At 45.6% G+C, this 14,558-nt stretch overlaps 1 protein-coding gene across 1 annotated transcript in view; it reads left to right on the top strand.

Moving 5' to 3' along the window:
• MINDY3 (MINDY lysine 48 deubiquitinase 3) overlaps positions 1 to 14,558 on the top strand; it is a 184,050-nt gene that overhangs the window by 150,845 nt on the left and 18,647 nt on the right. The window contains exon 13 of the mRNA XM_089666335.1: positions 11,718 to 11,790. Coding sequence (XP_089522461.1) covers positions 11,718 to 11,790 — 73 coding nt within the window. The remainder of the gene's footprint in view (positions 1 to 11,717; positions 11,791 to 14,558) is intronic.

Below are 14,558 nucleotides of genomic sequence, written 5' to 3'. Positions count from 1 at the left end.
CCCGCAACTTAGTATCTGTCCCCCTGATCCCTAAAATCTCCCCCCCCCCCCCGTTTTCATGTGCACTCCTGAACGCCCGATCGGTGTGCAACAAGCTTACCGCCATCCACGACCTCTTTGTTTCCCGCTCCCTCAACCTCCTGGCGATTACGGAAACCTGGATCCAGCCCACTGACTCTACCTCCCCTGCTGCACTCTCCTACGGCGGTCTCCACTGGACCCACTCACCCAGGCCCAACGGTCGTAAAGGTGGTGGGGTTGGCCTGCTCCTGTCACCGCTGAGCACCTTCCGAGTCCTCCCAAACCCCCCCTCCCTATCCTTCTCCTCCTTCGAGGCCCACTGCGTCCGATTATTCTCCCCAACCCCCCTGAAGATTGCTGTGATATACCGGCCTCCTGGATCCATACCCCGCTTCCTGGAAGACTTCTCCTCCTGGCTACCCTTCTTCCTCTCCTCTGAGCTACCCACTATCATCCTTGGGGATTTCAACATCCCTGTCAACCTCGACAACCCGGACACAGCCCGTCTCCTCCACTTAACCTCCTCCTTTGCACTTGTACAGTGCATACAATCCACCACCCACTCCAACGGTAATATCCTTGATCTTGTCTTCTCCAACCGCTGCGCTCCCCACAACCTCACTAACACCCCCTTCCCTCTCTCTGACCACAACCTGATTACCTTCTCTATCTCCTCATCCTCCAACGCCTACCCCTCCAAATGTCACACTACTACCAGCCGTGACCTCCGCAACCTTAACCCTGCCTCCCTCCACTCCGCAGTTGATCAACTCCATGACCGCATCCTCCCCCTGTCCTGCCCCGACTTGGCTATGACCGCCTACAACAATGCGCTGTCAACAGCCCTTGACTCACTAGCGCCTTTAACCACACGCAACATCAGACCCCGACCGCTCCAGCCCTGGCAGACTGATCACACCAAAACCCTCAAACGGCACAGTCGTGCCCTGGAGCAACTATGGCGCAAAACCAAATCCCAACAAGCCTTCACCCGATACAAATCTGCCTTCCACACCTACACCTCCTCCCTCCATACTGCCAAACAAGCCTACTTCCTGACCCTCATCAAAACCCTCTCCTCCAATCCTCGCCGACTCTTCTCCACCTTCAACTCTCTACTCTCGCCACCCCCACCTCCACCCAGCACCTCACTCACTGCCCTTGAGATTGCCAATCACTTCAAAAACAAGATTGACACAATTCGCAAGGACATTGCCGCAACTCACACGCCTTCTCAACCCGTCCCCTCTCACACAGCTACCCCCTCATCCCCCCTCCCCCTCGACATAACCCACAGGGACTTCGTCGCTGCTCAAACTCCCTCCAACCCCCTTCCCCCTCACTCAGCTACCCCCTCTACACCCCTCTCCCACGGCCCCACCACTGCTCTGACCTCCTCTCCCACCCCACCCTACATTCCTCATACTGAAGCTCCCCCAACACTCCGCACCTTTGACCTTACTACCATCGAAGAAGTCTCCAAGATCCTCTCTGATGCCCGCCTCACCACCTGCCCCCTTGACCCTATCCCCTCACAACTCCTACAACCTCCCTCCCCCTCCATCCTACGCTCCCTCACCCACATCTTCAATCTCTCCCTCTCCTCCGGCACCTTCCCTTCCCCTCTGAAACATGCACACATCACCCCCATACTTAAAAAGCCCTCCCTGGACCCCAATGACCCGAACAACCTCAGACCCATCTCCCTGCTCCCATTTACATCTAAACTCCTCGAGCGCCTAGTCTACGCCCGCCTATGCTCTCACCTCATCGACAACAACCTCCTCGATCCCCTACAGTCCGGCTTCCGTCCCCTACACTCCACCGAAACTGCCTTACTCAAACTCTCCAACGACCTGCTAACCGCCAAAGCTAATGGCCACTACTCAGTGCTCCTACTCCTTGACCTCTCTGCGGCCTTTGACACAGTCGACCACCCAAGGCTCTGTCCTCGGGCCCCTTCTCTTCTCCATCTACACCTCCTCCCTTGGCCAACTCATACACTCTCACGGCTTCAACTACCACCTCTATGCCGACGACACATAAACTCGTGCAGACTCCACCTCCGCAACATTGCCAAAATCCGCACGTTCCTAACTCCAGAAACCACTAAACAGCTCATCCACTCCCTCATCATATCACGACTCGACTACTGCAACTCCCTCCTCACTGGCCTGCCTCGCCGCTGGCTATCCCCGCTTCAGTCCATCCTGAATACGGCTGCCAGACTCATTCACCTTTCCAACCGCTCCGTTTCCGCCACCCCCCTCTGCCAATCCCTCCACTGGCTTCCGATTGCGCAACGGATCAAATTCAAAATCCTAACGCTGACGTACAAAGCTGTCCACCATACTGCCCCGTACTACATCACTGACCTAATATCCAAGTACCGCCCAGCACGCACACTCCGCTCCTCACAAGACCTCCTTCTCTCTAGTTCCCTGGTCTCCTCCTCCCATGCCCGCCTCCAGGACTTCTCCAGGGTGTCACCCATCCTCTGGAACTCCCTGCCCCAACCCATCAGATTATCACCTACTCTCCTCTCCTTTAGGCGCACCCTGAAAACCCATCTCTTCAGGGAAGCCTACCCCGCCCCCTGCTAACTTGCCGACCTCCTCCACTCTTCCTACCACTCCATCCCCCACAGCTATCTCCTCCTGTGCCACCATCCCCTCCCTCCTAGATTGTAAGCTTGAAAGAGCAGGGCCCTCGATCCCCTCATGTTTTGCATTGTATTGGTATTGTTCTGTCACATGTTCTGTCCCCCTTTGTAATGTACAGCGCTGAGCGAACTATTGGCGCGTTATAAATACTGTATAATAATAATAATAATAATAACTATGTAAAAAGATCCATACTTGGAATTCGGCTTTATACAAACATTCAAGAATTTACATCTTCTCAATAAACAGTAAACAAGACGCTCTTACTGGCCTCTGTACCAATAGTTGGTAGGGTTATTTACTAAACAAGCATTGCTGAACCAGATGGTTTTCAATCCATTTATGGGCAGCTTAAGGTTTATTATAAGCAAAGTTAAAAAGCAGAGTTCAGCCTCTTGGCTCATCAGCAGAAGTTGGCTTCCTATCTGTTTTTATCGGCCACTAGAACAATTGCTCAGGCCTGGAAGAGTCCGGTTGTCCCTCTTCAGGGGGTGCGGGATTGTATGACCACTATGATGCTCAACGAACAGATGTCGAGTATCCGCAATGACTCCCAACATAAATTTTTGAAAATACGGGAGCCGTGGTTGCAATATGCCTTTCCCACACTCTCCCCGGCTAGTCTGGGGATGTAATGGCGTTCGGTATTGGCGCTCTTGGACCCCTGCCCCTCCCTTTTCTTTTTTTTTTCTCTTTCTTTTTCTTCCCCTCTTTCTTCTTTTTTCATTCTCTCTTTGTTTTGGTGTGACTGGACAGCTGCATTTAGTTGTTATAGTCCGTTACAGTAATGTTTTGTAACTTATGTGCCATTGATAGCCTCTGCGTGGGCATACATTTTGCCCTGTTGGCATTAGAGCACTGGTTTTCCTTTTTTTTTTATTTTGCATTTTTTTTATCTGTGCAATTGATAGCCCCTGCGTGGGCGTGTTTTATTGCCTCTCTTTTATACTGTTTAAAAATTAATAAAAACCATTGAAATAGAAAAAGCAGAGTTCAATCCCGCTTTAATAAACTGGCCTTTATGTTCTAAATTAAAGAGCAGTGTACAGAGTGCAGTAACCCATAGCAAACATTCCTTAATCCTCCATCTGCGTTCTGATGGGACATGGGATCTGGATGTGTGGTTTGATTGCTTTTTCCCCTTGTTATCGTTAAAACTGAATTTATTATATTACCTTGTGTTGCCTTCTGTTCTTCCAACAGCAATGTGCTATCTCCATAAACCTCCCAAATGTCCGTTTAATTGTCCAGTTAATTCTGCAAGCAGAATGTGTTTGCACCCTATTGGCAGTCAATAGTCCGGAACAAATGTCTCTATAAAACAGGTTGAGGAGGGGAAGGAATTTATTAGCTCATGCTTGTGTCTGTCAAATCCCTTTATCCAGTTCTCCTGTCTGTCAGTACGGTGCAGTAGTTATTGAAGACAATGTTGCCCAGCGTTTATAATCGCTATAAATTAAATAATCTGTTAACCGTTGGTTTACTTCAATAATTTTTTTTTGTCTAATGACCATTCAGAACAACAATGAAATGATAACAGGTGAATTGTATTTGTTTTTCCACCAGAACTGATTGTTTCTCTTTAATAAGATGATCATTATGGCCTCTTTCATATGAGCAGTCCAATGAGGCCCATCTGTCAGTTTTTCAGGCCAACCTGATCGGAAGCACCATGTAATGGTGACCACACATGCTCCGATTTTGTCAATTATTGACTTCACAAATAATCAAATAGCCATAGCTTCCCTTTTGATCAGTTTAGATAGGATTTAATCATGTTGGTCAGCCAGGGAAGAATCAGCAGCATTGAGATAGTTTGTTCATGAATACATTTGTATTTTGATCAATAAGATTTTGAAATTACATGGTGGAAACAGAGATGAGATTGATAACTTACAATCAAAATCCACTACTCGTGACATATTGAATGAACGGGTTGCCATTCCCTATCAGTTGATCTATTGGAAAGAATCAGCCATTTATTAAAAAGTGTATGGCCACCATAAGTTTACGGGCAGGTAGATTATTATTATTATTATACAGTATTTATATAGCGCCAAAGGGTTTGCTCAGCGCTGTACAAAGGCAGGGGGACAAGACATGAGACAAGACAGAGACCGTGCGATACACGAGGGGTTCGAGGGCCCTGCTCTTTCGAGCTTACAATCTAGGAGGGAGGGGAAAGTGGTATAGGAGGAAGTGGCTGTGGGGGATGAGGTGGTGGGAGGAGTGGAGGTCAGATGTTAGGTGAGGGAGGGGTAGGCCTCCCTGCAGAGGTGGGTCTTTAGGGTGCGCCTGAAGGTGGTGAGGGTGGGTGACAGTCTGATGGATTGGGGTAGGGAATTCCAGAGGATGGGGGAGGTCCTGGAGAAGTCTTGCAGTCGGGCGTGGGAGGAGGAGATCAGGGAGCTAGAGAGTAGGAGGTCTTGAGAGGAGCGAAGGGCACGGGTAGGGTAGTACTTGGGTATCAGGTCGGTTAAGTAGGTTGGGGCAGCATTGTGGATGGCTTTGTAGGTAAGGGTTAGTAGTTTGAATTTGATGCGTTGGGCAATCGGGAGCCAGTGAAGTTATTGGCAGAGGGGGGTTGCGGATGTGGATCGGTTAGTGAGGTGGATGAGTCTCGCCGCCGAGTTCATGATCGACTGGAGTGGGGTAGATGTAAACAGATGTTCTTCCATTTACATCTGCTTTAATCAGAGTCCATCCAGATCCGGAAGCAAATAAATGGAAAAGACCTGCTTCCTTTTTCATTTTTTTCTGACCTAAATGTGATGGATAGGAGGTAGTCTGAGATCAATGGAGGCAAGTCTGTTTACATCCAGACACCCTTAAAGCTATCATGTATTCAGAAAGCTTTGCTTGAGTGGAGCTAGACACTGACTGGACATAAATATCACAAACGTGACATCCGTCCCGTTCTGCTCTAATTCAGCAGAAGATCTTTTCATGGATCCCATGTTAACTGTACCAGACAGCACCCATGTGAAAGGGACCTAAACTGTATCTAAAGCCATTTTTTTGTTTTTGATCATTGGAATTGGTAGGGAAGTGTTTGGGAACTTCTTCTAGGTTTGTACTGCTGTTTTTGTCCTTGTTGGCAAGATTTGTCCCCTCTGGTCATCCTAGTGACACTAAAAATGAAGAAAAAAATCCCAAGTTTTCACCAGAAAAGTAATAGAGAAACAACTGGTAGACCGTGATGGCATGTTATCAACCTATATTAGAGATTACCTCCATAGATTGGAAGCTCTAACGAGCCGGGCCCTCTGAATCAATACTCCTGTATTATTTGTATTGTAATGGTACTGTCTGCCCTTATGTTGTAAAGTGCTGCGTAAACTGTTGGCGCTATATAAATCCTGTATTATAATAAGAAAAAGAATAACCTTCATAGCAGGAGCACCTGGAATTTTTTAAAGTAGAATTCTGGGATGCAACTAACATTTAAACTGGTCTCACCCCCTTCTAACACTTATACCAACTACCCTGTGAAGTTGAGAAATATCTGCATACTTACCTATTTTCAAGCCGTTACAGTCTGGTCATGTCATCAACTCCACGTGGCTTCATGGAAGAGGATAAACCACTGATAATGGATGGCCCATAGTAAGTCAGGACACCCAGGCTTTCCAGATGTTGTCGAGTGTGCTCTCTCCTACCGGTGACGCTGGCCAACATAGGGAGATCACATGACTGGATCCACCTGAGAAATAGGTAAGTATACAGGTCTTTCTTCCACAGGTTAGTTAGTTGAGGTGTTAGAAGGGGGATGGGTGCAGTTTTAAGATAAGTTTATTATATGCCTGAATTTCACTTTAAATAAAATGATAAAATAATTGTTTCCTTGCCCACTGTTACAGGGAGGGGGGATCAGGGGATATGGCTGGAGGTGCTGGAGCATGCTACATGTGACAACCGAAATACAGGTTTTAATGTGCTTCTGAAGGTGAACTTATTATTATTATTATTATTATAATACAGAATTTATATCGCTAATAAAAGAAATCTTCTATTCCTCCGACCAGTCCATCCCCCACAGTTATTACCTTTTGTACCACCAGACCCTCCAGATTGTAAGCTTCAAGGAGCAGGGCCCTCCTAACCCTCTTGTATTGAACTGTATTGTTGCTGTATTGTCTCCCTTTATATTGTAAAGCGCTGAGCAAACTGTTGGCGATATACAAATCCTGTATAATAATAATAGTAACTTAGCCTTTAAAGATCTAGAAGTTGGACTTCAACATTCTAGGAGGGGGAAACCCAATGTGTCCCTCTTTGTCAATGGGGACAGATAGTTTTCTCTTATTTCAGATTGCTCACAGTACCCTTCAGTCCGCCCAAGGCCAACTCCAAACCAACAACTAGAAAAGTAAAAAAAAAAAAAGTTTAGATTTTTTTTTTTTTTTTTTTTTTTTTTTTAGGTATACTGTGTGATGGGGAACAAACATAAAGTGGGGTTTTCTCAAATTTAAATGAAAAAAGTAAAAAATACATTTTAACTATCACAAAGGCTTAGAATAAAAAAAAATATATAGTAGATGACTTTTTGTATACCGTGAGTTCATTGTTAATAAATATCAGTAGAGTGTAGGCGGTTAATAAATGTAGTGCTTGATCAGCTCACAAATGATTAGTAATTCTATAGGCTTTATTCTGGGTGTCTGCATCGTGTTCGGCCTCTCAATGTAAATGAGAGCTAACACTGATGCATTGGGAACATCTGGGAACACTCACACTATAACCATTCCTGCCATTAACCATGCAGGTTCCCTCCTGACACCCTCCACCATTTGTCACCGATGGTCAGGGACTGCACTGTACTGTGTCTGTCAAAGCTAGGGAACCAAGCATATGTTCCAATAGAATAGCACTTTGCCTTTAGGACTTTAGCAAATCACCAACATATATCACCATTCATTATGTCAGCTTGTAAATATGATCTGAGTGTCCGAATCTGACACCCAAACTTTCTACCCCGGACACAGGAGAGCAATCTTCTTAGGAAAACAGTTATGAATAATGACTGGTGATAGGCCATTCCTGTCTAGTAGTCTTTATCTCACACATAGGCTGAAGTTGGCGAATGGAGGTTTGTGTTCAAAGCATCACGCCAAGTCTCATATTAAAAGTCAGAGCAGAAAAGAAAAAGAAAAAAATCAACTAGACAGTTATTTTATTAACCACCTTGTATCGTTATGGCTGTACATAATTCTGCTAAATTTCCCAGGATAGACCTCATAAATGGTGCTCCAAAATCATAAATTAAAGAGTATTAAACTCAAAACCAAAAATTTAATATATTGCAGCTTACCAATCATTAGATGTGGTGGCTGCATTAGTTTTCTGTTTTAGGCTTTTTTTTTCTCCTCTGTTTTCAGTTGGTGATTTGGCCTGTAACATGTCTCCTGTATTAGAGTGCCTCCACTGTGGATGAAGGAGCGCAGGGACACCTTAGGACAGCAGCATTGTCAGTCAGGGGGGAAGGGGAGTGTTAGATGTACTATCAGATTTAAACACACTAACAAATTGAAGCTGAACTCCAGCTTACACTTTATATGTAGTTACAGCAAACAGTTTTTTTTTTCCTTTTGGGATAAAGGTTTTACATAAAAGCTGATCATTGTAAGCACCCCTGCCAGTGTTAAATGGGTTGTTTACTCCCTGTAAATGCTTTTCTGTTGAAAAACAGACTTATTGGCAGGATCACCAGAAAGCCTTAAAAAAAAAAATGAATACAGCCATCACATCTAAGAATTGGTAAGCTGCAATATAATAAATGTTTGCTTTTGGGTTTATTACTGCTTTAATCCCTTTAACATTCATTATCTGTTTGCAATTCAAAATCTCCCCTCCTCTTCCCCCTCTCATTTTTTTTATATAATAGGAGAAACAAAGTACACCAAAAATATTACAATGTATGAAAACTCGTAATCTATTTTTCAGTATATTTGGCATTTTGTCTCACTTTATGCAAGTCTAAGTTTACTTTTTTTTATTTAAATCAGCACAAGGGATGGTACTTACATCAAATGAGACGTGTCCCTTGTGCTGTGGCTGCTGTCTTAGTTGAAATCTTCTGCCCCACTCAGTCCTCCCGCAGTGGTAATCTTTCGATGCCGCAGGGGTTTCTATGAGCCACTGGACATATCACAGGCATTTGTCAAGCGTGCCAAGTATGTCCACCCTTTTTGTCCCCCCTCCTCTATTTGTATAGGCTGTGCTATAGCTTCCAGCAATGAAAGCACTCTATGAATGGAGGATGGGCAGATGAATGAGAGATCCAACCCCTCCATTCATAGCGTGCTTTTCGTTCATGAAAGCCATAGTACATTTTCTATGAATGTAGGTGGGGAGCAAAAAGGGGGGGGTGTAGTCATCACTTTTAATGAGTGCATATGACAGGCCCAGTGGCTTTTATTAACCCCCTGAGCACCTGAAGATTCCTGCTACTGGTATTGGGATAGAAGGCAGTGGACAGAAAATTTCAACTAAGGGTGCATTCATACCTACAAATGCATCCTGCTTATGACTAGATGCGAGAACCCCAGCAGGGATTTCCATGTTAGCTGTGGGAGACAGCCCTATTGAAAGCAATAGGAGGCTGCTGGCTCTCGTGGCTAACCGTGGCCACTTGCATGTGATATCTCATGCAGTGGTCATATGCAAGTGATCGGTCCTGGACACAGGCAGGGCTGGGGTTCTTGCATTTAATCGGAGGCAAGGTTTATTCACATGCACCTTTAAAGAGTAGCCACCAGCACAAGGGACATTTCTGACTCAATTCAAGTACCATACATTGGGCTAATTAAAAAAAAAAAAAAAAAGGCTTAAAAATAGTGGTCCCCAACCTTCCTGGCACCAGGGACAGGCCTCGCGGAAGACAACCCTTCCACCAACCTGGAGGGGATGGGGGCCGTGGAATAGGGGTGCAACTGAGAACCCCCCAAGGGCAGTCCAGTATGCAGTGGTCTGTAAACCTAATGAGCCCTCCAGCAAAAGAATCTCTCTGTATAACACCTCCCAGCTATTTTCTTGTCTTATTGGCTCACCGCCTTCTGAGCCCATCTGCCAATCATTATGTAGAGAGGTGAAGTCCACTAATTTACGTCTAATGGCCATGACATCACGAGGCGCCCGGCTGTGCCTGTGAAGAGGTAGTACACGTTCTCCATATAATTAGCTGAGTTGAGAGTTTTTCTTCTCCAGTAGTTGCTCCTGTGAGGCCTTGGGGCAGGAGATATAATAGATACAGCTGGAGCATCCCAACTCAAGTGGCTGAAAATACAAATCAAGCCTTGCTCACCCACTGCCCACCCCTCACCACGTGACCTGGCTCCCAACAGGCCACAGACCAGCATGGGTCCATGGCCCAGGGGTTGGGGACCTCTGCTTTAAGTTTTTGGTGAAGTGCACTTGGTATCACTCCACCTGGGACAGGGGCCGGCAGTACACATCGGCTTATGTGGCTCCTTCTTCCTCTGCGGCTGCCTGCTTCCTCCTGTTACTGGCTTGATGTGCTCTAATGCTCTGGGATGGCGGGTTGGCAAGCCCAGATAGCGATTAACAGGTTGCCAACACCAGACATGCACTTCCCTGGTTTTGAGGTCTAGGGTAACATCAGAGGGCTCTGTGAGCCAAAGGTTGAGAACCCCTGCTCTAAAATCTTAGGAAAAAAGTCACAATTTCTTGTTAGGCCATCAGCGTTTGCTAAAATTGTCCTTTTTTTTTTTCTTTCTTCAAAGAATGAGTTATTTTTAACAATGTTTTGTGTTAATGATTTTACAGTTAATCCTCTTTTGTTCATCTGGAATTTTTCCCAGCAAGTTTTTTTGTGAACTGAGTGCTGCCTCTGGAATCTGTGGAACATATGTATCCTGCTGAAGTAGAACCGTCGCCAGGCCATGGCCATTCCAGTATTTACATATTCTTAACAAGCAGTAAATGAGCATTCAGGCTGTGTTCTCACGTTTGCGGTGCGTTAACACAAAGCACGTTGATACTTTGTGCGTGATGAGCATTGTGTTAGGGCAGCCCATTCATTTAAATGGACTGCCTGTCGCGCCAAAAAAGGTGCATGTGTGCTTTTTTGAAACGCAACACGTGGTCAGCTGCTACTGTGTTTTGTTAGGAAATGCAGGTGCAAAGGGTTCCATTAGGAATGAATGGCATCATAGCGCTTCAACCCTCAACAAGTGGTTTTTAATATTTTTTAGGTAACTCATGCGGTCTCACAACTCAAAAGCTGGAACCACGCCTAAGAGCTTGTTCAGACTAGGTGTGGTGGCTGGCATTTCTCTAATACTGATCAATGTCCGTCAATGCAAGGACACATGGAACACAACTGTTTTCTATGTGCCTTGTCCAAACTTCAACAGAGCCCTTTAGTGCTGAGCAGTGCAGAAAAATGTGACCAGAACTCACCTGAATGGTTCATGTTCTGTCCATTTCTTCACACTGCTGCTGATGGTCCATTGCACACGTCACGGTGGTACATAGAAATTAATTCAATGTCATTGGAAGAAAAGGTACAGAGTACGATGCACCCTGTTTTTCACTGGGTAGGCCAGCGTGAGTGGGCTCTAAAACAAGCCCTCACTAACCTCCCCAGCTGTAGAAACTGTGTAATAACTCAGTGAAGCCTCCCCTTTTCCTGTGCACCTAATCTTGTTTACATTAGAGATGAGAAGGCAGGTAAGCTGCCAAGTCGATGCTTTTTTTTTGGGGGGGATGTCGAAACCATTTAGAGTTGAAAGAAAAAAAAATGAAATTGTCTTTTCTGTGAAATTTGAAGATGAGTCACTCCAATGTGCCTGAGCATACTGAGGTCAATGAGGGCTTGTTTTACATTCTTACTGCTTGTTTATGGTATTTGCACAGTTGAATGCCCACATCTTGGCTACAGTTCAACTTTTTATGTTTTAACAAAATGTACAATTTAACAATGTGTATACAAAAATGCAAAAGGAAAAACAATATACAAATATAAGGTGGCTGCCTCTGCTGTGTCTTAGTCATTTCCTCTTTTTCTTGCAGACAATGGCTTCATTCCTGATGCTTTGCTAGACGAAGTCATGAAGGCTCTGGATCTCGTTTCAGAACCAGAATAGTAAGTATCTCCAAATAAATATTATTCAAACCATAATGATTCTAACTAGGGCAGGAAATGACAAAAAAATCTCAACATGAGATCACAGAAAGCAGCAAACACCTGACGGAGATTCTAACCCACTTTACAAAAATGAGTCAGAGCTCTGTAGCTCTACAATCAGCAAAACTCATGCTCCCTGCTGATTGAAGCTGTCTTAGCTCTGATTCAGCAGGGGGCATGATGGACCTCTGCAGAGAGATTACTGCTTCCAGTAAAGCAGGGGTCGTTCTCTGCATCATGCCGGCAAGAGACAGCCCTTATTTTTTTTTTCTTTTACTCAGGCTGTGGCTGCTTTCTGAAGAGAACAGACATTGCACATCTTTTGTTTTGATGCACCTGGAATTAGTGATTTAAAATGAAAGCTCAATTGATTTTTAAAAATAAGGTATGGGATCGCGGGCAGAATTGCGGTGATTCCGCCCACGATTCTAACACTACCCCTGAAGGAGCCACTTGATAATCTTGGGTTCACTGTTCTGCACCCCGACTCCAAGAACAACCTCAGTCCCTCTGACACACCGGGTTAAATAAGATCACTGCAAACACAAGTGTTAAAGACACCAAAAGGAATAGGGAAAGGTGGACTTGTGATCCCAGGAGCAAGAGGGGGTGGTAAAGACTTTAATCAGTCAGCTCCCTCTAAGCTCTGATTCCACAGGAAAAAAGAGGACAAAGCACAATATATGAAACCTGGGTAAGAGTTCCCCTTTAAAGTAACAATTGCTACATTAAGAGGAAAAAGGGTTAACCAGTGACAGATTCTGCAGGCAGAATCCTTTGAGTGGAGGAGCACTTGAGGTAAGGGTGTCTGTGGTCTTCTGTGAGCTATAAAGGGGCCCAAAGGTATTAATGTGCAATGGCAACCAGTAAAGTGAATAGAATAGACTTTTTTCCCTGCAAAGGTCCTTTACGTGGATAAGGGGGTAACGGTGTCTGCTTGTAGTGTCTCTGAGTGGAGCATTAAAGAGTAAAGTGGGCCTCAACCCGCTTACCAATCCTGAAGATATCAATGCTCTCGGAGGATGTGTATCTTTGAACAGGCTCTTGATGGTCTGCAGCCAGATGACAGATGCCCGATTGGCAACCGATGTCTGTGTTGGATGTATCTGGAAGTAGCCCCAAGTGACCACACTGCTGATGAGGTGCCTGTGGCTGTAGATCTGCACCCAGTGAAGCATGCACACAAACAGGCAAAGGGGGGGATAGCCTCTTGCTCCTGCAGCTGTGGTTCCTACGTCCCCTCCACATAGCCCTCTCTCTCTCTTAGACTCCTCTCCTTGATGGCCTGGGCAGCATGGTTCTCCCTCCTTTCTCTTCTCTTCCCCCTGGCTATAGCCTCCTTCCTCCCTCTTGTTCAGCTGGGGGCTGTAGTTTTGCTTTCTATGAATAATGGAGCTGTCCGTCTTCCGGGACTACATGCACAATGGTTCACTTGTCCTGGCTGCTCATTGGTCCTCACTGCAGCCAATGGGGAGGAGAAGGACAGAGCGTGTAGCGATCTGGGCGGTGAGCCTGAGAGCCGCTCTCTCTTGTCCCGTGCTGCTGTCAGAAGGAAGGGGGGGGTGAGCGGAGGATATTCTGACAGCCCGCAGCTCGCCTCTCCCCTGTCACAGCGCTGCTGTCTACCTCTGCCTGGAGGGGGGAGTTGGGCTCAATAGTACCTGGTACACATAGGTACCTCTCATCCAGGGCAGTGACAGCACAGAATTGCAGCAAACTGCATTGTGCGATGCTTGTCACCCAAAACTGAGCAGGAGCTTCTTTTGGGTGACAAGCTTTGCGCAATACTGTTTGCCGCAATTGCTGCACGATAAATCGCAGCAAAACCGCACCACGTTTGGGAAGTGATCCCAATGTGGCAGATGTGCATGGGGCCTAACATAGGTACTTCCATCCAGGGCAGTGACAGCACTATTGCTAATGAATATGACTTGAACGGACTTTACTAGTTGTACCTGATTAATTGCACATGAAAAATGTGTGCGGGTCTCTATAATATACACAGCACAATATGTTAATAACCACATGTGACCTGGATTCCCATCCATTGAGGAACATCATGGGGTCATGTGAACAGTTCAGGATTCTCACGCTTTCTTCATGCGATATTGTATTGCTGGACAGATGACTTTCCATTGTTTATCACACACAGATAACCACATGACCCACCTAGAACATGGCTTCCGTGCCTGATCTCAGCTTGCAATCATTTTCTTCTATTTTCTGAGATCTGTGGGAGAAGAGGGATGGATTCCTTATTATTATTGGATACCACTGTATTGATAAAAATCAAAATGCTTTTCTTGTTAGGAATGCTGGGTGATGCTTCTCCAATGCAGTCCTACTAACGGTTAGCCGACAGCTAGCTAACAAAACGGACAGAATCAGCTTCTCCAACTCAAATTCTCACTGTCTGCCTCCCAATATATTTCAGAATGCTCTTTTCTGCTGCTGCTTCTCTTTTTATCGGGAGCAGGAACCTTGTTTTCTCTTGCAGCGCCACCTGTATGTGAAGCCTGATATAAGAGCATATTCATTTACACAGCATATATGGCGGACTTTTGTGAAAATTGTGTTGACTCTTCATACATCTTGAAAACTGTACGTCTAAAGACCCAGCAACATGCTGGCAGTGCCAAGAACTACTGATCCAGCATATGGGGGGCCCTCATATCTGAAGCAGTGAATCGAAATGCGACCTTGCTGGTTTTGGAGATAGGTGGGGG

This window comes from Staurois parvus, unplaced genomic scaffold (assembly GCF_062004578.1).
Source record: "Staurois parvus isolate SC_StPar_1 unplaced genomic scaffold, SC_StPar_1.0 ptg000051l, whole genome shotgun sequence".
Classification (NCBI taxonomy): domain Eukaryota; kingdom Metazoa; phylum Chordata; class Amphibia; order Anura; family Ranidae; genus Staurois; species Staurois parvus.
The sequence above is the reverse complement of the archived record's forward strand: the minus strand, read 5'-3'. Positions and strand labels throughout refer to the sequence as shown.